This window comes from Parasteatoda tepidariorum, chromosome X2 (genome assembly GCF_043381705.1).
Source record: "Parasteatoda tepidariorum isolate YZ-2023 chromosome X2, CAS_Ptep_4.0, whole genome shotgun sequence".
Lineage (NCBI taxonomy): Eukaryota > Metazoa > Arthropoda > Arachnida > Araneae > Theridiidae > Parasteatoda > Parasteatoda tepidariorum.
The window spans coordinates 12276177-12302972 of NC_092215.1; the positions used below are offsets into that span (position 1 = coordinate 12276177).

The 26796-nt window shown below is 28.5% G+C and overlaps 1 protein-coding gene across 1 annotated transcript in view; it reads left to right on the top strand.

Annotated features, from left to right (window-relative positions):
- Positions 1-26796, top strand: part of LOC107452704 (nephrin-like) — a 422126-nt gene that overhangs the window by 219624 nt on the left and 175706 nt on the right. Inside the window, exons 6-8 of the mRNA XM_071188109.1 lie at positions 5810-5977; positions 16208-16498; positions 17628-17839. Of these exons, the coding sequence (XP_071044210.1) occupies positions 5810-5977; positions 16208-16498; positions 17628-17839 (671 nt within the window). The remainder of the gene's footprint in view (positions 1-5809; positions 5978-16207; positions 16499-17627; positions 17840-26796) is intronic.

The window sequence follows — 26796 nt, forward strand, 5'->3', positions numbered from 1 at the left end:
TATATATATATATATATATATATGTGTGTGTGTGTGTGTGTGTGTGTAACCGTAAATAACCGACCGAAATCAAGAGACTGTCAGCTTACTTTCCCTCGGTGAATGTCAACAATCAATACGCTTTGGTAAAAGTCCGGAATATTTGTTATATCTACTTTGCTATTAATTGACTCGTTGATATTACAGTCAAATCCCGCTATAGTGAGCCTTCATGGGACCGAAATTTCGGTTCACCATAACCGGGACTTCACTATATCCGTTCAGCAAGCAATTTTAACTAATAGTTCTAAACATCCTCTCGTATCACACATTATATGAATAAATGACCAATAAAATGAAATTAAAAAATAACTGAAAAATAATATGTAGCAACAAAAATGTGCTAACTTTTATTTTTTATTACTCTTCGTCTTGCGAACAAAAAAAAATAGTAATCTTTAGCTGATGAGCTACCCTCAGCATCAGATATGGAAGCATTTCCCGACTCTCCGATAACACTCCCAACTTTCCGGAATTAACGTTATTTTACTTTTTAAACCTGTCTAACCAGCCATTCCAGCACATAAAAGTAGTCTCAGCAAATTCATCAGCTTTGACTTTAAGCATCTGTAAATATACTGGAAGTTTGCGGCTTCTCTGAATGCTGAACCAATTCAAAAATGATTTTCAATAATAAAGCAAACAAGAAAAATGCTTTTTGCTACATTCCATGCTGTTAATGATTTGAAAAAGCAGTATATGCATTTATTTCGAAGTAAAAATTTCAAAATTATTACAAAAGATGAAAAAAATAAATCAGTCTATGACTGAAAAAAGTCCGCCCTATAAACGAGCGCGACGTATGGGTGTGGCAGAAGTCGAGTTCTTGGCCATAGATGGCGCCACTAGAAAAAAGGAACATTCGCTCCCCTCTGCCTTAACAGGCATACGAAAACAACAACAACAACAGAAAAAAGTTCATAATATCCAACTTCCTATCTTTTTTTGGTTCACTATATCCACAAAAAATAGCATTATACGCGTGTAGCACAGCACGGGAGCGAGCATTTCGTTCACTATATCTGGGAGTTTACTATAGCTGGGTTTAGCTGTATTATATTTATTCGATATTTTAATATCTGCTGAGAATAGATTAGGAGAATCATTAGTGTTCGGAGTACCGGTTAAAGGCATTCTGAGCAGTGGCACTTGACTTCAAAAAAAAAAAAACATTTATGTAAGGCATACCGAGCAAATGTATACCGGGCAGTGGCACTTAACTAGACATAACTAGACTTAACTTGATATATTTCAGACATTTACCAAAGCTACTCTGCTATTATCAACAACCACCACTTTCACAGTAACGTATATAAATATAAACCATCAAACCAATTTATAATCAGAATTTAAATTATTACTATCGATAAACATATTGCTATCTAAATATATAAAACACATATTAACGGCTTTCTGTCTTGCAATAAAGATATCTTTTGAATTCAAATTCTCCATTTCATTTATTGAAAAACGAGGAGAGAACTGATGCAGCTGCTTTGAAATACACCGTAAGGAATGTTTTCTAAGGAATCGAAGAAATTTTCTAACCAATATTCAAAGCTCTAAAAAGATTTTTACCTGAAAGAAAATGAAGTTTCCTCACCTACGCGTATGGGCCAAATATGTCATACTATTTTCAAATTTTTCTTACGGCTAACACAAATTCTTCAAATATTTCCAGTAACAGTTCCTTCTTACTGAAAATATTTTAAAAATCAGTAGTAATACGTTAAGAATAAGAAATGCCTCAGTATAGCACTTTTCAGTTCATATCTAAAGTTGTGAATCCAATTTTCTTTTTCCTTTTAAAGTGTTGTAAACTCTTGAAAACCTCTATTCTTTGGGATTTTCTCACTACAGATATTTGGTACCGTCTTGAACAGATATTTTTAGATATTTTTACTGCAAATAATTGAATTGCTTTGAAAGAAGTTTAAGTTTGGAAATATAGCTAGCGAACAGCTGCGAAAATAATAAGAGGCTCTTTTCAAAGTTTAGGCTGAAGGATTTCTATTTTAGAGCTATTTAATAACGTTTTAAGGATTTGGAGACGAAAAAAATCATAAATAAATTTAATAGCCTTGTATAGATTTAATTTTTCAATAAAAGTATTAAAACATATCAAAATTACATACATATATGTGTAATTTTGTAATATATATATATATANTATATATATATATTAAAAGGACAATGGAATTATATTATAAAAACTTGATTTAATAAACGTGAAGGTTCACTACATGATGCATTCCTTTACGAGGGAGGCATTTCGATAAAAAGGATAATTATCCGAAGATAAATATTACTCTTTATGCCTCACAAAGTGTAATAATAATGTAATTGTAAATGAGTTTTAAATTAAAAAATTAAAAAATGAAGAAAAACATACTTATATAAAGTAAAATGCCTACGTTTAAAATAAATTGACTAAGCTAACAGATAACAAAAATTAAATTACTAATAAGAAAATAATAAAGTATGTGCTTTTAGCTGGCATTTTATAAGATAATTGCAAAAAGAATGCAAATTAAATTTTATTGTCAGCATTGATAATAAAAAAAAAACTTTAAGAATGAAAATAAGAAAAACTTTTGAATTACAAACCCAGAATAAGAAAAGAACCTTACAAAAGTTAAATTGTTTATATCATTCAAGAAAAAAAGTTATAAGTATTCTATAAATTGTTAAAAAAAAATAATATTTCTTTTTTAAATCCATAAAGGAAAAAATGCAAATAAATAAAACCATTCTTTTTACACGCAAACGAAACTAGAAATAAAGACCAAACCATTTTACTGCTTTCCTTCTTCCACAGTGTATCCGCAAAAATAGTGTTTTCTAATATCAAATTAAGATACCTAAAAAAAATATATCAATGCAATAGTGTGAGAAGCTCCAAAAGTGTAAAAAGAATAAATAAAAGTAAAATAATGGATTCGAAAATAAAGTTTATCTAGTAAAAATCTGAAGAATTCGCGAAAACTACAAAGCAAAACCCGAATTGGAGCATAAAAGGAAAGAAAAATCCAAAGGGCAGAACGGATGTCATGTAATTACTAATATCTTACTATTGTAATTACTATTATCTAAAGTATTTCCGCTACTAAATTTCCAGATTTCCAACTGAAATTAAAATAAATAGAGAGTAGTAAGATATAGTTTTAAGGAGCAACTAAAGAACCGCGGTTGATTTGACCTTGGATTGAACCAAATACTGAAATTGCGCAAGGTAATGGCATATTTGAATGGATAATTCAAAGTTTGTAATTAATAAGTGGTCGGATTTTAAATACATTTTAATTCCAGGATTTTTATTGAAATAATTAATATTTATTGAATAATATTGGAAGAGATAGCTGGTTAGTTTTAAAATTTTAAGTCCCACATTCTCCCTAGTTGGACGGTAAAAAATATCAATGATGAGTAACCGTTATTTTTAAAACTAGGATTTAAATAAACATTTTTAGAAACATTAGAATTCCACGTAATTAGTTGATTTACATTAAACTTTAAATCATTGGGGATCAAAATTATTTATTAAATTTTTTTTTAAATAATTATTTTCCTAAATAATTTTTCCTAAGGAATTAATAATGCTTCGTAATCATGACAACAATATAATTGTTAGTAAGATGACCCAAATTAAAAAGATATCACACTGAATAACTTCTATCCTTTTCAATATCTTTTATTCTCAGTATTAATGGTCCTTAGTCATAATCTCAAATATGGTAATTTACTACAGTTCATTATTAAGTAGTTAGATGCAAAATTAGTTAGAAAGTTAGATGGAAAAACACTCTTCCTTTAATAAACGGATTTAACTCTTGATGGATTTGGGTTTTTGATTTTCAAAATACGGAGTTAGCTTCAATTAAAACATATAGTTCTAACAGAGTTTGGACAGGAGAGTGTTCGAAATTTTGGGAATTTAATATTAATTTCAGTTTTAGCATATTTCACCATAGCTCGAGAGCTTTTTATGTGTATCGAAAAATTTTCGCATTCATTTACAAAATTCCTTTATTCAAAGATAATTTTTCGCAAAACTAATTTTAAGAATTAGATATCATTATTTTATTATTATTTATGAAAATAATCGAAAAATATTGAATTCTAGGGCATAAAAATTTCAAAACATTTTAAAGAACTTAAATTTAAATGATAAATCTAAATTTAAGCCGAACATTGCCTATTGAAATAACATTCCTTAAACTGATAAAATATTAATATATCTTACAGTTGAAAAGATTCTCGACAACTATTAAATGCAAATTTAAAAAAATAATGAATAATTGTTAGAAATATTTGCTGCGTGGAAACATTCGGTAAAGCAATATTTATTTAAAAGATTTAAAAAGAAAAGATTTAAAAAGTTCTGAAGAATTATGCAAAAAAGGAAGAAAATTAATGACTTCTCCACTCTTCATTTTGAGATTTAATTTTAAAGACTGATTCTCATACGATATTAATATTTAGCATTTTAGAGATCAACCCTTTAAACCCTACCACTTATTGAAAATCATATTATAGGAACAAAAATTATTCAGGGAAACATATTTTTTTCTTGTCATTTTTTTAATAATATCATCCGTTCCTTAATGTTAGCTGTCTAATACCCAAAAAACGATTTTGACTATTGGCAAACATTTGCAAGTGTTTTTTCATGTATCACACATCGCGTGTAATTGTTCCAAAATAATAAAAATCAAGAAATTCAGGGACATAAAAATGTACATAATGATACTCATGAGAGTTACTTTTTGTTTGAGACTTTTGGAAAGAAATTCTTCAATTCACCGTAATAAGATGAGATTCTAATGGCTGGTTAAAGGTGGTAGTTTTTGAATTTATGGGTAGTTTCTTCGCAATAATGGCTTATATCGACCCTTTTTAGAAACTGAGTTTTAAAGAACCTCATCAGAATCTTCTACTGCCTGTAGCGGAATCTCGAAAGAAATAGAATATATATATCGAAGTGATCTACATAAACAGCATAAATTGAGAAAAGATTTGGAGGATCGAGGCGTCGTATTGTCTATGAATTTCGGATTACTCAGAGATGAAATATCTATGCAAATACGCTGATCAAAATAAATTGAACTGTCGGGAAAACACAATCCTATCATCTTTCCTAGAAATATTTATTATTTTTTTTTCGTTATAAACTTGTATATAAAAATCATTTAATGCAACTTATTTTGTATTCATTGAATATTATTTTAATTCAAAAATCATTGGAAACAATTTTAAAACCCTCATTTTCAAATTTAGATTTATAAAATAGCTTGAATTTACCAATATTGCAACGGTAATATAGGTGCACTAAATAAAAATTGGTAAATAAATAAAAATACTTCTAAGAGCTTGTATCTTCTAGAAAAATATTCGTTTTGTGTGAGGATTATTTATGAGGAAAAAAAAAACGATTTTTGACAGAAATTTTATAACAATTATTTTTTCAAATTGTTGCAAAAATTTTTCCTTAATAATATTTAATAAATATTAAGATTCATGTAAAAAACAAATCTATCGAATAAAGTATAACACTTCAGAAATTTTGTTAACTAGCTTCTAAAAAATATTTTTAGTTATTTAATAAAATGTAAACAAAGGTTCCTAATTCTATTCTTCTATTATTAAATTTGTTTTTTTGGAATAAAAATAAGCAGAATTTATGTCAACTGTTTTATCTATCTATCTATCTATCTATATATATATATATATATATATATATATACAACACAAAAATACGGTTTATTCCCAGATGCATCAAGAACAACAGTGAGAAGGGAAGGTGAAAAACTTTATTCCACGTTAAGTTCCATAACCTTATATCCTAAAGGAGACACCAGTGGCTCTAGCTTTACTTGTGAAGCTTTACATCCTGCCCTAGAAAAACCTTTAAAAACAACGGTCGGCGTTGGTGTATTATGTAAGTATGATGTTTTCATGGTTTTTTGCTGACACATTTGAAACTGCAGTAATGCTAACATAAAGTATACCCTGTGTTTTGCGATTAGAATATCGTTATTTAAATCAATACTAAAAGAAAACACGAATATTTTTAATTCTAAATAGATAAAACTTCGTTGAAGAAACGCGCTGAAAAGCAGCAGGAATTTTAAAAAAAAGCAATAAAGGAAACGAAGGAAATGAAAATAAAAATATGGCCACCGAAGCCGACGTCTTCAGGGGGTACCGGCCTCGGTAGCCATAAAACAAAACCATTTCTAATTGAGGGAGAAGCAAATGCCTAAATTAACTTCCTCAGTACCCCGATGATTTTGTATAGAAGTTCAGGAAAAACATGAAATACAAATAACAAATTAAGAAAAGAAACTCAAACAAAATCATCAGAAAAATTAAAACTCACTTAGTCACAGGTCAAACATCGATTTCACAAGCAAGCCGAATGAAAAGAAAGTAATCAAGTAATTTTAAAACGACGATTAATAAAAGAAGTACAAAATGCGTTAAGTATTATGTTAATTAGTGTTAAGTATTAATTTAGTGTTAAGTATTAATTTAGTGTTAAGTATTATGTATAATGTAAATGCGCTAAGTATTAAAATGTGTTAAGTATTATGTTATGTGTTCAGTGTTTAGTAATATATGGGCTCCTAAATTGATCAGTATGTCTACTTTGATAATATGTACTGATTCTATTGCTACGCAAGTTACCATTCCTTCTCGACGTATTGTTTGAGAAATAGTTTTAAGTAATTTCGGAATCTAAAAGTACTAAATGCGTAAAATGCTATAAATGGTTATTATAAATTACGAAAAATTTGTTCATGCAATGTGCATTAAATTTTTTTGAAATAAATGCAATATGCATAAAATGCCTTCGGAATAAAAAAGAGCATTCAAAGACGAATCAAGTTTTATTTTGGCTATGAACACATTTGTGTGCCCTGCATGACGTTATGCGTGATACGAGTGCGTTTCACAGAGATTCAAGACACAATTCAAGGTGAAATAAAGTTACATGTGATCATTAATCAATAAATATATTAATTAGCAGAAGAAAACTTGCATCAAAATATTTGAGAATGTTCTTTTCTTTAATGTGATGGTTAATAGGCCAATCATGAGTTGTTTGAAATCTAACTCATTACAAAGTTGTCTTTAAGTGATGAAATACAAAGACGCAATTGTAGTTTCATTAATATTAAAATTCAAATAATAATATTTCTTTAAATATAGTTTAAAGATGAGATTATTAATTTTATACAACAGGATATAAAATCCGGAAAGTTGAGCAACACATTCTTATAAAATTCCATGTTCAATAATTTTTACGCAATAAGGATTTTTCCTGAGATTTAGTTTGCTGGTATCAAAATTCAGAGCAGTTTCTTTTTAGTTTGTCAAACTTTTGGAAGCATGAAATTACTAACGTATTTTTAGATATGAAATTTTTCCTCTTAGTTCTGTCTATGGAGATTCTGCGTAGGATACAGTATAGGAAAATATTTCATGTTTCAAGCGGATTAAATATCTACGTTAAACCTCTAAATCTAAAGCTAATAAAGGAAGATTTATATTTTAAACAATACTCCTGATTCTAGTCAAAGTTAGGCAATAGCTCTCAAGTAACTAACAATAACATGCAAGCATGCCCTACTTTTCTTTAAGCAGTGAATAAATTTATTCAAAAATATCTTTCTAAAAATTCAGAGATTTAGATTTTAGGTTTCAAACTTACTTTTTAACTTTCATTACCAATAGATCATCAAAAGAAATATTCAAGATTTTTTTGTTTACTATGCATTCATTAGGATTCCCTATAACTGACAATATATTTAAATGAGGTTGTCTTTATTTACACTCTTTATTTTAAAAAATGATAAATTTAAAGTGATGAGGAGAATCTTTTTTAAACTAATTTATTTCAAGATTGCATTTATTCTTTTTCATTGTCATTTTCTTTTCTCTTATCATCTTATATATTGGTTTTTAACAACAATGAAACTAGATAAAAACATGTATAATTACATTTTTAAACTAATATTAAAATTTTATTCAGAAAAAATACAAATGTATCTCTTAAGAAAAGAAATTAATGATCGAAATTTATTTTATTCCTCACATTATTTTAATATTAAACTAACTTGCTTGGAATTTAGTTTAATATTATCAGTGAATTAGTGATACATTCTAGGTGTTTATTATAAATAATTTCTTAAAACATTAGCACTCAAAAAAGTAGGCAACTAAAAAACTTAAATAATATTCCTTTTGTTCTCGCAGTTTTTATTCCATTACTAACCAAATATGTTAATTCCATTACTAACCAAATATGTTAATTGCATAAATAATTTCTTAATTTTGATTGGCGCTGTCACTATGAATTTATATCAGCCCAAACTTTTCCAATGCAAATATTGAGTTTCATTATTTTTCAAAATTACCAGGTTGTTTACTTGAAACAAAATATCTTAAATTTTGAACACAATCTAAGTATAAATTTCTTGCTCTTTACTATCTTTTTCATTACCCCATGTTTCCTGTGGTTGATTTTATTAATAGAAAATGCAGATGGTATTTTTTCAACCATTAAGTGCAAAAATGAATCACTATTAGTCTCTAACATTCTTCAAGTTCAATTACTCATCTCAAAATGAAAATAAAAATATAAATAAAACAAACTTACCGTTAAAAAATTTGTCACTCTGGATCTTCTCAGCACACTTCCAAGAATTTCTTTACCTCAATGCTAGAATTCTTTCAAAGAAAAGATTCAATAATATTTTAATGCATTCATTTATTCAGTGCTAATTATTGCCAATGGAAGAGTTACTTTTCTATTTTTCAACATATACCTATTTACAATAAATGAGAAAAAAAAAGTGTGTACCAGGTGATACAAAATGTAAAAAAAAAAAAAAAAAACTAAGCACTCTGAATAATTTCTAACCTTGTGATTGGATTACATAATATGACTAAATCTCAATAGTTTGAGAGGGTGGCCTGATATCTGATTATTAGTTAGTGAACACTATATTTCAAATTACGAAATCGGGCAAAAACATATTTTCCTTCAATAAACATACCTTGCTTTCGACAGCATATAATTTTTGATGCCCAAAATATGAGGGGTAGCCTCAATCTTGGAAACATTGTCCAAATAGTTTGGTCAAGAGAATGTTGATTCACTTGTCAGCAAAATTAGTTCCCCAGCACCTTTCCATAGCGCAGAAATGCATTTTACACTGATTAGCTCCTCTCTAACATCGGTATTATTCCTTGTTCTATTTTTTTTTTAATTCTCTCACGGGTACTAAGAAGAAAACGGCACTACTCGGGCAGAAAATGATTAAACTTACTTAAATATATTGCGGGCAAAGATTGGGGAGCCGATGCTGTCACGTTAAGAGGTACCTATTTGTCTCTCATTAGACCCATCCTGGAATATGGCTTTCCTGTGTACTCCTGTGCTTCTGCCACTAGCCTGGATAAATTGGAAAGGGTTCAACTAAGTGCTGCAAGAATAATTACTGGACTCAGACGTAGTTCCCCTAAGGAAATAGTCCTTTTTGAGGCTGATCTTCAACCCCTCCAAACTAGAAGAAAGGCTAATCTCACCAATTACTTCAACAAACTTTCTAGCTATGGTCAGCACAATAGAACCTCTCTCTACCTTAACAACTGGCGCAACAAACAGCGACTGAAGAAAAACAGTCCATTCAGTCATGCTGAACTTCTGCATTTGCCTTCTGAAGACGTTGAGCCCCACTCCTTAAAATCTTGTCTGAATCCTTCAGAGGGAATCCCCCGAGTCCATTTCCACTTCGACTTTTCTGCTCCGGTCACAAAGAAAGATCTTATTCCAGCTGAACTTAGGCAGCTAGCTTTGGAAATTTTAGGCGAGATTCCCAGTGACGCCGTAAAAATTTACACAGATGGTAGTGGACTCGGAAACCTAGCGGGTAGCGGCGTCTTCATTGAAAAATCTGAGCTAAATTACTCCATCTGTCTCCGTAATCCTGATTTCACTTCAGTCTTTCGAAGTGAATTAATCGCAATTGAACAGGGCATCGATGCTATAATCAACGAGAGTGACTTTGGAGATCTTTGGATCCTGTCGGACAGTCGCAGCTCCCTTCAACACCTACACAACTGGACTAAAGTTGGAGACAAAACAAGCATCTCCATCCTTCTTAAACTTCAACTTATTTCAAAGCACCACGACGTTCATCTTCAGTGGATACCATCCCACGTTGACATCTTTGGAAATGAGCAAGCGGATCGCTTGGCCAAGGAGGGCTGTAGTCATTTAACATCTTCGTCCTCAGCCCTTACCTTTTCTGAGTATCAATCCAAAATCAAAAGCCATTTATCAAAAAAGTGGAGGATCCCTCCCTCTCATCATTGGTATGCGGCCAAGGAACCGGGCTCTTCACTTGTTCATGTAGGTGATAGAGCATCTCAAACAGCTATTTCCAGACTGGCAAGCGGACACACGAACAGTCTCTCGTACTTTAAAGGAAGAAAGACTTATGCAGTCTGCTCTAAATGTGAAGCCCAGCAGGCCTCAGCAGAACATATCCTCGACTGCTTGGGCCTTTCCAAGGAGGACTTATATGCTTCTCCACTTCTTGTAATCGACTTTTTGAGGGTCAACAACTTACTGGATCTTGTCTGACCTCGTCAGACAATTAGAGGATAAGCAACAACAACAACAACAGCAGATTTCTCTAGTTTTTCTTCTCTATTTTTCACTGGTAACTTTAAGTTTTATATTTCAAATCACTTTTGTTTCTTCTCATTCACTTTTAGCAAGTCTTGAAACGCTCACCTATTTTTTAACGCTTGAAACATGTCGACTGTTATTTTCAATCTGTATATTTTTGAGGATAATTTTTAATCAAGTAATATTTTTTTCCACTCTTGCTCTTTGGGATTATTTATTTATTATTTATTTAATCAAATCTTTGGTATTGTGCATCCAATCATCATATAGTTGAAAAATTAAGTTGCAACGGAAATCAGAGAACACTAGGGGAGAGTGGGGTCAATAATAACAGGGTACGATTGTAACAGAGCAAAACTTTCGAGTGTCGGGTTCTAGATTTGGTTCCTAGGTGGGGCACTAGGTGTATTTAATAAATCAACATGTACACCCCTGCTGGCAACCATTTTTATGTACTTTTGAAAGAGTTACATCACAAAAGATATTTTCACGCTACGTAAGTACTTCTTTTGGTATTAGAATATTATATTGTTACAAAGTAATTTTGTCTAAACAAATCAAAATTATTAACCGAATATGTAAGTGGACACCTTAATTAACATTTAAAAGAAAAGATTTGTTTTGTTAATTAACTAGTATTGTTTTTAACAAATGAAGCGAAAATGGCGTCTTGGGGACGATTGTAACAATAAGTAAAGGGACGATTGCAACAGCTGAAAATAAATAATCTTATGTTTACAAACCATTACTTAACTCTTTAAGAACCACCAATAGTTTCCTATATCATTTATATTATGTTGCATGTGCATTATTTTATTTGTCACCTTTCACAGCATAAATTAAAATTTTTTCCCCTTAAAGTTAAAAGTTTAACCATTTTGCTCATTATTATTTTTACTCCAAAAATCTCACTACTATTTTGATCAATTAAAAAATATATCACAACTATGATAATATGTATAATTAACTGTTACAATTGACCCCGTAAGTGGGGACAATTGTAACAAGTGCACGACTGTCAAAAATTTTTAATAACTAATATAGCAACATTTAAAATAAGGTTTTTTTTTTAGTAGAGGATAGTCTACTTTACTCGTCTGTCAATTAATAATAATAATATATTGGATTTTTTGTTAGTTAAAAATAGTTAAGTAAAAAATGTTACAACTGACCCCACTCTCCCCTACCTATTTTTATTGTAACATAAAATCAGAGACTAGAATCAAAACATTTTTTTTTCTTCTTAAATAAAAGTATTGAAAATTCAATAATTCTAAATGTCAAAAGAATAAAGAAAAACATGATAAAATATTGGCAACCTTCGAGACATCAGGGTTAATGAAAATTGAACTGATTGTTTGAAAATAAAAAAAGAAAGAACTAAATAAACAAATTAAATAATTTTTTTACCAACCTATAATCGTTTATATAACATAACAATTAAACGACTTCATATTTTTTTTCAAAGCATGCGTTAACTCTTTGTTCTTTTATAATATTTTTAGAATTCTATTTAAAAAAGCATCTTATAGTTAAAAAAATAGAAGAAACTGAGACAAATTGATTTTTAATGAAATAAGAAAGTTCCAGCTACTTTTATTATACTTATAGTTACTTTTATTAGAATACATGATTCTAGATACGAAACCAAACTCTCCCTTAAAAAAATCAGCATTTCTTTCCAAATTAAAACCTCTTAAAGGAATCGGTACTGAATGTTAAAAGAAATTCTTTTCACTTTAAAATCCCCAGTCACTTCTCTTGGTTTACTGAAGTATGTGTGTTTTCTTTTTTCACCTTAGTACCTAAAAGGACAAAAGTTGCAATTGAATTATAACTTGGATTGTAACTCTTTTACGAACAATTATTTTTACTTTCGTTTCGTCTTTTATCTCACTTTTTTTGCTTCGTCTTTAAGGTGACTGAAAGTTTTAATATCTCAGAAATAGTTAGTTGTCGTTTCATGAGATAAAAAGTTTTCATTGCTTTTGAAGTATTTGTAGCATATTTCTAGCTCAGAAATTAGTTTTTGGAAAAACTTAGAATTGTTTTACTTTTGAATCCTGATTTCTGGAATAGTTTCAATAGTTTTCTGTAAGGTTTTCCTGTAAATCGGTAAAAACCGCATACCCGCCAATGATCCAAAAATGGAACTTTAAGTTTAAATTTAACCAGCAATTAATGTCAGAGGGATATAATTTTTAATAATTTTAGATTTCGAAGTATTTTTTTTTTCATTTACTTTGGATCAGTTTCCTTAATTGTTTGATTATTTCATGAATTTAGGAAATTTGATATAATTTGAAAATATTTATCCAGCTTGTGATATAGTTCACTAAAAATACATTTTTTATTATGGACTACTATTTTATGGACCACTATTTTATTATGGACTGCTAGGCATCAGTTAAAAACAGAATGTTCCATTTACGAAACATTGGAATTTCAAGAATTTGTTTTTATATTTCAAGTGATTCATTGAGTTAAGTTGTGTGCATTTCATTCAGATAGTATTAAAAGAGTTTTTCAAGGTAAATGATTATATTTGAATAGAAAAAGGGGGTTATACTCATTGGTGTAAAGTAGCCGATACTATATTTTGTTATTCAGTTACCCTAAAATTTATAATTACTCTAAGATATGATACACAAAATAGTCAGTTGAGCTTTTAGAAATGATACAAAATAATGATATTTATGATATACAAAATAAAGTAAAAATCATTAATTTAAAATGCATATACGCAATTTTTCTTAAAATAAAATTAGTTAGTTAATCAAATATGAGCACAGCACAGTAAGAATTTTATTTTGCATTTATTACAAAATTATTAAACACAACTGGCAAATTCATGTAAATAGTATTATAAGTTACTGTGTCATGTAAGTTACTTTTTAAATAATTATTTAGGATCTTGAAAACTGCTCTTTGATAGCTAAACCAAGTTCGCCAATTGATGCCTGCCGAAAATTAAAAGAGTTCATATTTTCAGAATTAATTTTGATAATTAAGGGAACTCACTCATTATATAAAGCTGGAGTTTTCTGCCATCGATTATATCACTTCCAATTCAAATAAAAATACAATTTAACTTCATTTTCCAAAAAAATTACAGAACAATCATAAACGATGAAAACATATCCTTGTCCTGTTGCCAGTCATGGATGAAGTAAAAACATTTGAACTTGTTGAATTTATTTATTATTGGTTTAAGGATATAACTATGTCCTTTAAATTGTGTATAAACAGTCGATTTGTTATCAACTTGAAATAAAATAATCATTCCCACCTTTTTTAGCACTTAATTCGGATAGTTATTACACCATAGTGTAATATGTTTCGTAAAATTTCAACATATTTATTCGAGTAATAATTTTGCTTACATAATTTAAACTCTAATTTGAATTTCTATAATATCAAATCACTTTTACTCTACTGGAATCAGAGTCCTACAAGTCCCCGATTTCCATACATCTCCCTTAAACCATTACACCGCTAAACTATATTTTAAATACAGTCCGTATCATATGATAGAATTCTTCATCCTTGATATCCTTTCACATACAAGGACTGTGTGACATAAATAATTTTACATTAAAACAGAATGAAAGACAATATCTCATTTTAAAACAGAAAGCAATTATTGAAGTAATTTATAAGCAGAAAAAAAGTTATTTCATTTTGCACTGCCATATAATTTATAGATACATTCATTTATGTATATCGAACTAATAAAAGATTTGAGTGAAGTGTCCTATAATTAAAGATAATAAGATACCTCTGCAGTGCATAACAAATGAATAAAATTACTTGTTTTGAAACAAAAAAAATTCAAATAAGAAAGTATATAATTATTAGAAATTTAAACATCAGTATGTTCTTTTTTTCCAGAGAAATCTAGAAAAAAACTCATCTCCATATTAAATAAATCTTAATTAGTATAATTTGTTTTGTCATTTCAGCAAATACGAGTAATCAAAATGATCCCATTTTGATCAAGAAAAATAAAATGCTTTTTTTTCATGCTCCGTGGAATTTTGGAATTTTTTTAGCTATGAATAACTGCAATTATAAATAGGCTTGCTTAAATGTTTGGAATATAAATATAAGGTTTACAAACAACATTAAACCATATAATGATAAAATGAACTTAGCAAAGCACATTAAACTACAATACTACACGGAGAAAAAAAATTCCATTAAAATCATGACAATGTACTTAGTGAAATTTATAGAAAAAAAATATGGTTAATAAAACCAAAATATACGGTAATTAAACCATTCATTTGGTAATTTTCACATCCATGGGGAGCTAATTTACCAGAAATTTTAGTTTTTAAAATTAAAGTTATTATTACTACACATTTAGTAATGAATTTAAAATTGTAAAGTAGAGTTAATCAAAATAATTGCTATTATAATAATATAGCCAAATTTTACCAGATTTATGAAATGTTATCAAAAATTATAAAAGCATTTTTTATTGTTATGTTTACCAAAATCATTACCGAAGCACTTCGATGAAAATTACTAATTTTTTATTTTACTTTGCTTCTATTGATCAAGAAACACAGTAAAAGTTACCATATTCTGGTAATTTTAACTACATATTTTCTCAGTGTAGCATATCATATATTAATTTTATAATTTGCAAGTACAATAATTTTTTAATGTAGAAAAAAAACAGTGAAATTCGATTCACAAAAGATATTTACCTATCGGTAGCATTTATATTTCATGACGCGTGAATATTTTGAGTAAAAAAGAGTGAAAAAATTATAGGTTTAAAAAATGATATCAAAGGAAAACTTAAAATATGAGTAAACTTGTTTTATTTAAAAAAAACACCTATCAGAAAATCTGATTTATTTTCTATAAATTTTATGATAAATAAATATTTACACAAAATTTAAAATGTGACGGCAATTGTATTGAATAAATTTAATTTGAATAGCGCATTTTGAACTGTAATAATTAAAAAGTATTTAAACAAGATATTTGTGAAAGATATAATTTAAATACATATTTTAATTGAAACAGGGTATAAAAATGGCGGTTATAGAAAAAAAAATCATTATTTGATTCCTAAACTCATCTTTAATGGTTCCAATAAACCTAGAAACGTTTAAAACTGCTTTATTTGTTGCATTTATAATGAACAAAAAAGTTTCAATGAATCTCTGGACCGTTTTTATTGAGTTCCACATATTGTTCATATGAGTGGATTGATTATGATTTTATATATTCTGTATTTTCTGCACTTACTTTTCGAAATAGGGCTTTGGGACTCGGAAAACATTTTTGTTTATTCACATTAATGCTCCCATATTTGTGTATATTGTGCACCCAGTTCTGTATTGCTTCCACGTATATTTAGTTTTAATTCAATTTACTTTTATGCATCAACTTATTTATAATGCGCTTATCCTCTAATAATTGTATTTAATATCGTATTACCATTTTCAGATCCTCCCCGCCATCCTGTGATCGAAGGTTACCATGATGGAGACTTGATTTATAAAGGTGATAAACTAATACTAACGTGTTCTTCAAGTGGTGGGAAACCACCTGCAGACATTGTTTGGTATAGAAACGGAGATACCATCAAAGGAAGTTTTTCTTCAGTAGGAAGGGATTCAAGCAACACCATATCAATAATCGTTCAAAGTTCAGATAATAATGCTGTCTATACTTGCGCAGCTTCTAATCCTTTAACTGCAAGACCCCTCATCACTACAGTCAAACTTTCAGTTGTATGTAAGTGACTTTAATGTTGCACCAGTAAGCGTTAGTATAATTTTGTTACTTTTAATTGGGATTAAAATTAAAGATTCATTAAAATTTCAAAGTAATTTAGTCAATTATTATAATATTAACGAAACAGAAATATTTTATAAATTTGGATTTGAATGAAGTCATGGCAATCACCTGTGAAAGTTTCTTAAATGAAACAGGTAAGTGATTTGTTATTAATTTTAGCGTTACACATAGACATGTCTCTTAAGTTTTGAAAATAATTTCAAAAATAATTGGAACATTTTTCAAATAAGGTATGTATCTGAATTTAGAATATTTTTAAAACTTAATAAGCTATGGAATTATATTATTTAGTTATTGCAATGGTTAATTTAAGCAGATTTCTTTTAAGTTTAACATATTGGCGTTAAATTTAGTATAGTATTGTTAATTATTTTTTTTTGATGAATGTATCTTTATTATAGACTGAAAGTTGTGTCAGAACAGTTTAAGAAAAGTAGTTTTGAAAAAAATGTAATTTAAAAATATACTATATAAATGCAAAAAAAAACACACAGAAATTAAACTTAAATTTTCGTATAATTTTATACTTTAAATTTACACATCTTTCCTACGTGTTATTTTAATTTTTGCATTGCGTACAAAATCGCTTCATTTATCAAACATTTAAGTTATAACACCTATTAAAACAAAAAATATGAACCTCTAAAGCACGTATAATACTTTGAACTACAGATTATTTATTTTTTAATCTCAATGCAAAATTAATATTTTTTAGTGATTTCAATTTTATTATAATAATTCATTATTTTTTGTACTGCATTTGGGCACTCAAAACTGTATGATAATTTAAACAATAATTATATGCTAATTATGCAAAAAAATGGATTTGTTTTATAAAACGTGTTTCCTTAAATAACGTTTTCTCTAAAAATCTACTAATCAATATGTAGGTCAAATACAAATTAAATGCTTCGGTAAAGTATTTTTGTACAGGTACTTAAAAATAGATTATTAACTTTAAAATACAATCAAAATACTTAGTTTTCGACTACAAATTTCATAATTAATTTCAACAAATAAAATACAAATGCCATACTTTGATACTGGAATTTGTCTTTGTGTCCAGTTCCTCCAAAATATATAACCATCGATGGACCATCAGAAGTGAGCAGAGGCGAATCAGTTACGGTTTATTGTCGTTCTGATGTCAGTAATCCTCCAGCAGAATTATCTTGGTTAGTAGATGGGACATCTGTTGAACCACAAGATACTGCCTCACATCCGGTAGAAAATGGATGGTATTCAACTTCGAATTTAACAGCGATTATCACCAGGCAGGTAATTTCTGTAACTTTTTTATATATCTTTCTTCTTTTTATAAAAAAAATTTACCTTTTTAAAGAAAAATCTGTACTTTATGCCAAACTCTTTCTTGGAAACTACATTATGGTTTTTAATCATATAATAAATCTTTAAAGCATTTTTTTTTTTTTTTGAAAAATTAAGCTGTCTGTTATTTCGGTATCGAGTATAGAGAAAAATACATTTGAAGGCTTAAATTGAATAGTAGGTCAGCGCCATTTTTAGTTCATTTTGACAAAATTCATTGAGTATAAATTGAATGATCCTAAGAAACAATAGCGAAAAATATAATTGACATGAAAACTTCATTTTCCACAAAAATTGTGTGGGTGGAAAAGTCGGAATGGTTTGGGAGCTCAAAAATAGGCACATATTTTCAAGATTAAACATGCAGCGGAAAAACAAAGCTGATTTAAAGTAGAAAACGCAAAGTTGCCTCTATAAATTTAAAAAAAAAATAAAAAGTGAAAAACAAACTAAAAAAACCGTGTTAGCCGAGAGATGTAAATCAAGAAAGATAGTTCCGCAAAGCAATTATTTTTTTATGTTAGAGACATGAGTTCATCCCCACCGTATATCCATAGCACGAGAAAGTCCACCTGTCGCGATTTACTTCCAATGGTTACCGTGATTTTTCTAGTTCCGTTTTCTGTGTTGTTATTGTTTTTAAATTTTTGTTAATAACTTTAACCCATTTTTTAATACTCCAAACCTGTTTAATTTTTCTCACCTTTAAGAGGTTAAAGTCAATTGATTGTTGTGGCGTAACTACCACTATAAATATTACATACTAATTCATTAGTATGTAAGACATGTTAACTAGATTTTATCTGGAGGTACCTTATGGTAGATGACGGTTGACATGGTCGATTTTAACATTCACCCATAATGTTGACTTGCGGACACGATATAAATTTGCCAACATCGATGGATGGTCCACATTAAACAGTTGATTTGCCTAAAAATACAGCGCTTAAAAAAAAGCATAAATCAACTAGTGGTATTCATTCATCGAATTCTATTGCAGATAAAATTCTGGAAGGGGAGTAATGTGGCGTAACTACCACTATAAATATTACATACTAATTCACTAGTATATAAGACTTGCTAACTAGATTCTACCTAGACGTACCTTATGGTAGATGACGGTTGACATGGTCGATTTAATAATTCCCCCATAAGGCTTCGATATTAGGTAAGACCAATGGATGCTAAAACTTTCTTCAACAATTCTCAATTGGAAGTCGCAATAAAGTGGGCTTTACAAATTTCAAAATAAGATGGAAATAACTTGCATAAACATGAAAAGGTGACTAATTTCTTAGTAAGTGCAGTTGCGATTTTTTTACTTAACTAATTAATTGACCCACTAACAATAAAGCCTTCAATTGTACACTGCATTCGGAATTAAAAATATCATTAAGGGCATCGTTTCATATTGCCTTTCGACTTCTAGAGGGAATTAGCAGAGAAATGAAGCACATTTTTACGTAAGCTGTCAGTTTTACTCTCACCATATACTTTAACATCAAATGATAAAACTGAAAGAGATTCTCTCGTGTATCACGGCTGAAATCTCAAATACATCTTAGTCATAATTGTACCCTGCATGTACATAAGGATAACTTTCAATTAACCACATCCTTCTTACCGTTCTATCTAAAAATCAGAGTGTTCTTTTTCTATTCAGACGCAGAAAGCACTGTTTTGAGGAACGGCATTGTCAGTGCATTCTGTCTTTTATCATTGCTATATACTTCTAATCAAGGTAAATGATTTGCCATAGCTCCATTTTGTAATCAAACTTATTCTATAATTCGCATTATTCTTCAATCCATGTTTTAACAATTTCATAGTACTTGTTTATTACTGAAGTTGTGAAATTCACTGTAAGTATAAAACAAAATATGGCGGCAACTTATAGGCTAAAGGTGGAGAAGATAATGGGAAGCTAATGCTGAACTCTATTAATATTCATATTATATGTACTAAATATTCATTATTTTTTTCTGTCTCTATTTAAATGAAATTAGCTCTATAGTAAATTTTTTCAATGAATTCTAGAAAATCAGATTTACTTTAGCAATGAATTAAAGGACAATGGTGCGTACGTTACCACGATTGGGACATCTTAACTCTTACTTGTAAAAAAATGACACTTTGTAGCAGAAATGTTTCTCAAAAATGAAACTAAAATGCTCAAATGCTTAAAAAATTACTTTGAGAATGAATAAATAAGTTAAAAGTGTTGATTTTAATCTAGTTTCTGCTAAAATAATAGCGCAATTTCGTATGTTACTTTCTTGAACATTCATTAGAACACTAAATAGCTTTTTCCTGAAAAACTTTACTCATTAAAATGCAACTTATTTATTTCTGTTATCTATTAAGACTATTATCAAGTAAGCATTCTATTGAAGCTCTTATTTTTATTTGTAAACATCTAGATGCTATTTAAATATTTAGTTTTGCATTGCATTGACTCAGATAGTATCAAAAATGTCCGAAGTTGACCCTTTAGTTAGAAGAAATATTTTAAAGAAATTTATTCAAACCATTTGCAATAGATTTTGTTAATTCCTGTAACTAGTTAGGATAACAAATTTCCTTAAAAACTTTTACTGCAAATTAAATTTTGGCTTAATTGTTATTAGAAATAACAGTTTAGATCGTTGTATCCCCACATTTTGATAAATGCCCTTATACTAAAATACAAAAACAAAAACAAAACAAAAAAAGTGAAATTCTAGATTTAACTATATCTAAAATTTTGATCTAAAACTATTCTTTCATTTTTAGGTTATTGACAAATAGCAGTAATACAAAATGAAAAATAGAGTATAGTATTTTCTGAGTAGTAAGATTAATACATGTAAACATTTTATTTAACTTCCGTCGAAGAATTTATTACATATTTGTTTCCAACAAATCTATGTAAATTTGATATATATACATTATTACTGAACTTGTTGATAATAACAGCAAATTGGAATTGAAAATTAAAAAAAAGCATTGCTTTATTTTAAGAAACATTTTTTAATCGTAATCAAGTAACAGCTTATTCAATAAAAATTTTTTCTCTTTTACAAAGTTATAATTCCCTCTAATAAAAGGTTCAAGGAAAATTAATCTAGTAAGAATTTCGAAAAATAAATAACTCTATAATTTTATCAAAAATTAAATTATAATTTAATTTGCTGTATTTTATTTTTATTTTTTTACATGATGAGTATAAATCCATTTTTTTTTGTTGGCATTTCTTTTTTTTCATATAAGCAAAAATTTTTCTCTAAGAAGTAGAAAAAAGTAAATAATATTTTTAAAAGCCTTTAGATAACTATTTCTAGCAGCTTTAAGACAAAATATATACTGCATGAAACTGGCATTTTAGCTAGGTTCAAATGTCATTTTTTATGTTGGCTACAACTTTTCTTTTCCAGACAAAAGTTTTTGTTGCAAACTGTTTCACTGAAAACATCTGTAATTCTCTTATTTTTTTCAAGAAGGATGTGTGAAATAGAATATTTTAGTATCTGGAATGAAATAGTGCTTTCAGTTTGATAAAATTAATAAAATCAAATCTTAAGTATTTTTACTAAAAATTCGTAAGTACGAACTTCAAAAAAAAAGAAGAAAAAATAAATTTATTCAGGAAAATAGATGAAGATGAAAACAATCTTAGTCTAAAAATGGAAATAAAGATGAAGCAAAGTAGTAATAAAAGACTAACTTAAACTCTGCATGCTTTGAATACATTTCAATACAATTATGAAAATTTATATTTTACATTAAACACTCAGATAATTAGTAAGCAATTCTCTCATTACTAATATTTTTTAAATTTTTATGATTTAAAACTGTTGATTCGAAGGTGAGCCAGTTTTTAAGTTTTCATGAGAGTGAATTTCAAAATTAGAAGTCCTTTGCAAAGTCTTAAATTGTATATTGTCTTAAGCAATAGCAGTATTTTTGTATCTCTTTGTAAGTTTTTTTTAATAAAAACTAAATTTAATAATTCTCACCTAGAATTTAAGATTTTCCTAACAAGAAAAGGGTAGAGTAGTTTATTAATTGGAAATTTAAAGTAGATGCAACTGGAAGGAAAATGTCTTAAGTCAATCGATTCTGATTAAAACCGTACATGTTGCAAAAGGAGGTGAGCCATTTTAATCTACTTCGAATTAAAAAAAATACAAAAAATTTCATTACGATGTGATTAAGTTTCCTAAACCTTATGAATTAACATACTCTTAGTATTGATTGGCTTTATAATGCACGGTTTCGATTTGCAAACATAATTAAGTTGCTTCAAAAAGTTTAATCTCGGCTCAATTTTACATCTCAATGTTACATACCTCCCTTTGAATTTCATTAAGTTATATTTTCTCAATTTTCTGTAGCATAAATTATAATGCACAATTTTTATTTTTAAGGAGATATCACAAATTATATCTTGCACATCAATTGAATCGAGGAGAGTATCATGCCTTAGAATACAGTAATTCAAATAACACCGAAAATTTGTCTGGAATATACTGTATTTATGTCAATTGATTTGTTTTTTTAGACTAGTATCATATATTTAGAAAAGGTTATGTTGATAAAGTTTAGAACAAGGTACAGCATGATGTTAAAAAAGTGGTACCACAGCGGTACCACATTGTACCTTAAAACAGCGGTACCACATTTTTTCGCTCATGGAACCCTAAATGAGCCCCCTTCTCGTAAACCCAGTAGCGATCGTGATCATAGTAAAAAAACACTACTCATTATTTTGAAAATATTTTATACGAAAAATAAAATTTCCTCCTAGTGTTATCAATAAAACTTTTTAAAATTAGATTTTATGTCAGACAGTTGAAATCAAACATAACAAGTAGAGCATGGTATAAATTTTACTATTTTTCTTTTTAACATGATTTGCTTGTGTACAGTTTGTATTACGCAAATTCAAATTATTTAATTAAAAAGTAAAAGTTATATATTTTCTTAAATATTTACTCTTTTCTAGTGACACACACACACACACACACACACATATATATATATATAAATCATTTTGATAATGATTATTTAAAAAGTCAAATAATGGTTAAGTTTAGAATATTTCAGAAAAAACAAAGTCATACGTTTAAATTTGAGACTTACTCTCTTCCATACAGTAAGCTCTTCAGTACAGTATAGTTCAAGTAAGCACAGAAAAACGTCTTATAAGAAAAAAAGAGTCGTCTTAAAAGCTCGTTATGAATCTAATAGATAATTATTAAGAATAATAAGTTTTCTTTAATAAAGAGACATATAAGGCAATATAAGGCATATCATAAACATTTTTCGTAAATTTAAAGGGGCGGATATTAAAAATGTTATTTATTTCTCTCGCATTATACAATTCCGAATTATCCTACATCTACATTTAAAATAAGGATAAAAAATTGAAAGAAATGTCAAATTTCTGTTGCCCAAAGGGAAAATGAAAGTAATGCTTCCTGTTGCCCAAAGAATAGGTAAAAGTCAGATGTTCATGTTGTCCAAAGAGACGATTCTTGTTTATTGCCAATCATTCTCATTAATTTCTAAATCAGTTTTGTTTTTTATTAATTTGTAACACTTTTCAAGTTTTAACTTCCGAAAAACATGAACACATTCTTCCTTTTAACAGCTTGCATAACAAAATTTTTCAATCACATTCAATTTAATTTTATAAAAACACGTAATACTTTACTTTATCGAAATGACAGAACAGAAGTTTCTCATTGCCATTAATACTCCTTTCAAAAATTTATTTAAATAAAAAAAAATATGAAAGAAATAAAGCTAAAAACTGCATAAAATTAGGTACCAGAGGAAGTTTTTAAATAAACGGTAGAAAACCGTTTCAAAAAGTTATATATATATATATATATATATATATATATATATATATATATATATATATACGAAAAAAATTACCTTTAAGTAATTTTCTTTTAAGTCATAGAATGCGAAATGGACATGAATCGAATTTTTACCTCTTATTCAGTTTACACATTGTATTAACAAAAATATCGAAATTGTTTTTATAGATTCATAGAATAATCTCATTCGTTTGGGGTCGTTCAAATATTACGCAAGTGCATGTTTTAGGCAATTCTGGATCTTCGGAAAAGTCGAAATATCCCCTTTCTTTGTTTTTTGCTCTAACTTTGACTTGTATTGTAGCAATCTTGTTTCAGAATTAAATTGAAAAAAAAGAAAAGATATAACTTTGCGCAAAACAAAATTAACGTTATAATTAATTTTAAAAAAAATTTGAGTGGATATTTTTTGAATCTTTAGTATTTTTCTTTTGTGGTCTAAATTCGAAACTCTTTTAAGAAATTTTTTCCAACTCTTTCTTTCCCCGAATTTAATTCGAAAATTGAAATTCCTGAGACGATTTGGTAAATTAGAAGATTTTAATATCTTACATATGTATCGCTCAAACTCGTCCTCCCCCTCAAATAAGCATAGCACAAATGTAATATTTGAACTTAATATTTGAATGACCTAACTATTACATTAGACAGTTTAAATATAGATTTCAATCCTTCTTATTTTTTAAAATATTGCATCTAATTGATAGGCTGTTCTGATTGATAGGAATAGATAACTGTTCAAGAGATTGTTCTTGGTGCAAAACACTACTGATTACCAAGTAGGCAATAGTAATTTCTTGTGTACNGTCGAATGGGAAGTGAGAAAATTCGAAATATTTTTTAAATCTTATTTAATTTTAATTTTCACAAATTAATTGATGGTAGATGTTTACTCTATCTAACAACATGTAAAATATGTGACTCCAATCTCAATTTGAGATATAAGGCATGTAGAATTTTAGGTTCTCTACTTATTTTTTTCCTGATAAAATTATCCCTTTGCATTTGTACAATGAGTCTTTCTTAAAAGGTAGTTTAACATTATGAATTTTCTTAGTTTATATTTTTGATAAAATTTCTTTGTTTTCACATAATTTACGCTAAATCGTTTTTCATTATTCATTAGTTTAATTTGTTTAGTCCCATTAGTTGAAATTAAAAGTAAAAAAATATCCAAAGATAGACTAACATGTTATTTTAAACTATGCACTTAAAATCATAAATTGCATAATTTTATATATATGTATATATATATATATATATATTATATATGTATATATATATTATATCATCAGCTCAAACCATTATAGGTGCAAAAAGGAGTGTGCTTTTTAATATTGTTTCAACATATCTAACGCAAAATTTATCAATACAATATTTTGACGAGCGTCGGAAAAAATTGAAACGAAAATTGAACACGTTAAGTAAAAAAAATAAAATACACGAAATAAAATATAGACCAAAACACAAAGCGAAATCTATAAGACGAGAAGTGAATTCAAACGCATTTACACGTACCAGAATCTCTTTAGAATGATTTGAAATATTTTGTAATAGGATTTGCCAGATTACAAAATATGAAAACAGAAGCGCAAACAGAGTTATAAGTGTAAATAGAGGGATATTTTATGGCGCGTTCTTACTGCAATACTGAAGGGCGTTTGATTTGAACAACTAACATATCAATCGTGCTTCAGTACTGCAGTTAGAGCGCGCAAGAAAAGATCCTTCTTTTTATGCTTCTAACTCTCTTTACGCTTCTGTTTTCATATTTTGTTCTCTATTCGTAAAAAAACAGCCGTAATTTATTCTTTAAAATTTAATATATTTTTTATCGATAATTGCTAATAATTGCATTTAGCAAAACGTTAAGTTTGATTAAAAATTTTTAAACCGTCAACTGCTATGTCAACAAGAAATAGCTCGTTTCAAGGAAGGAGGCGTGTCTCTCCCCTGATTCCCATTCTTTCACTGTGACCCTAACCAAAACCTTTCCTGAAAATTGAATTAACACCTTTACTTGAAATAGTTAGCTTATTAACCATAGTCCTTGCCACTGCTTCTTTCCTCCGGCAAACTATATGTGCGTCTATATTTCCATTGGATAAAATTTAATTTTGTTAATGGCTTAAGAATGATTATTTTTCGAAAAAATAGTCATAACTAATTCCTCAAAATATAATCCACTTCTTATAAATATTTGTAAAAAAAAATGCATTTAGCAATTTATGGAAATATTCAAATATGCAAAAATATCAAATTAAAACATAATATCTTTACTTTATAAATGCACATTTTAACTCATATATCGGTCTATTTTTTACTTAATTGTAATTATATGTGGAAGATGCTAGGGAATATTCATTAATTAACTAATTAATAAATTATTCCAGTATGCAGGGTGTCCCGTGATTATTGGAACACATTTTAAGGGGTGGTAGGAGACATCACAAGAATTCAGATTTGCTTCGCAGTCGTCCTCGATCGCTGGTAGGTGGTGTTGTTCACAAGATGAAAAGGGCATGATGGACTGGCTTCCTGCCCACCAAGCTTTCCTGATTTAAAAATTATGCATTTATTTCTTTGGGGTGAACTAAAAGGTTCTGTGCAAGCACTCTCTGTGAATTCCAAATTAGATCTGTTTGTAAGAGCAGTCTGTGCTGCTGCAGATACTCAACAAAATCCAGGTATATTTGAACAAATCCACCAATCAGTGGCCTGATTACGTAACTCATGTATTCCTTTCAAAGGTGGAAAGCTTTAGCATCTTTTGTGACATTTTCACACATCATCTAATACAGATAGTACCTCTCACATAAATTAGGGAATATCTTTGACCGAATAAATATAAATTTTTTTTTCAGTTTTATGTTTCTTTTTCCTTACGTCTGTTTTACTACTTTCCCATGACGTTACTGACCATGGGGTACTATGCTATTTTGAATATTTGTGATGGCCCCTACTTTCCCTTAACGTTTTTCCCCATACTGGGGGGGCAAAACATCTTAAATACATTTATAAAATTAAATAATTTCATTG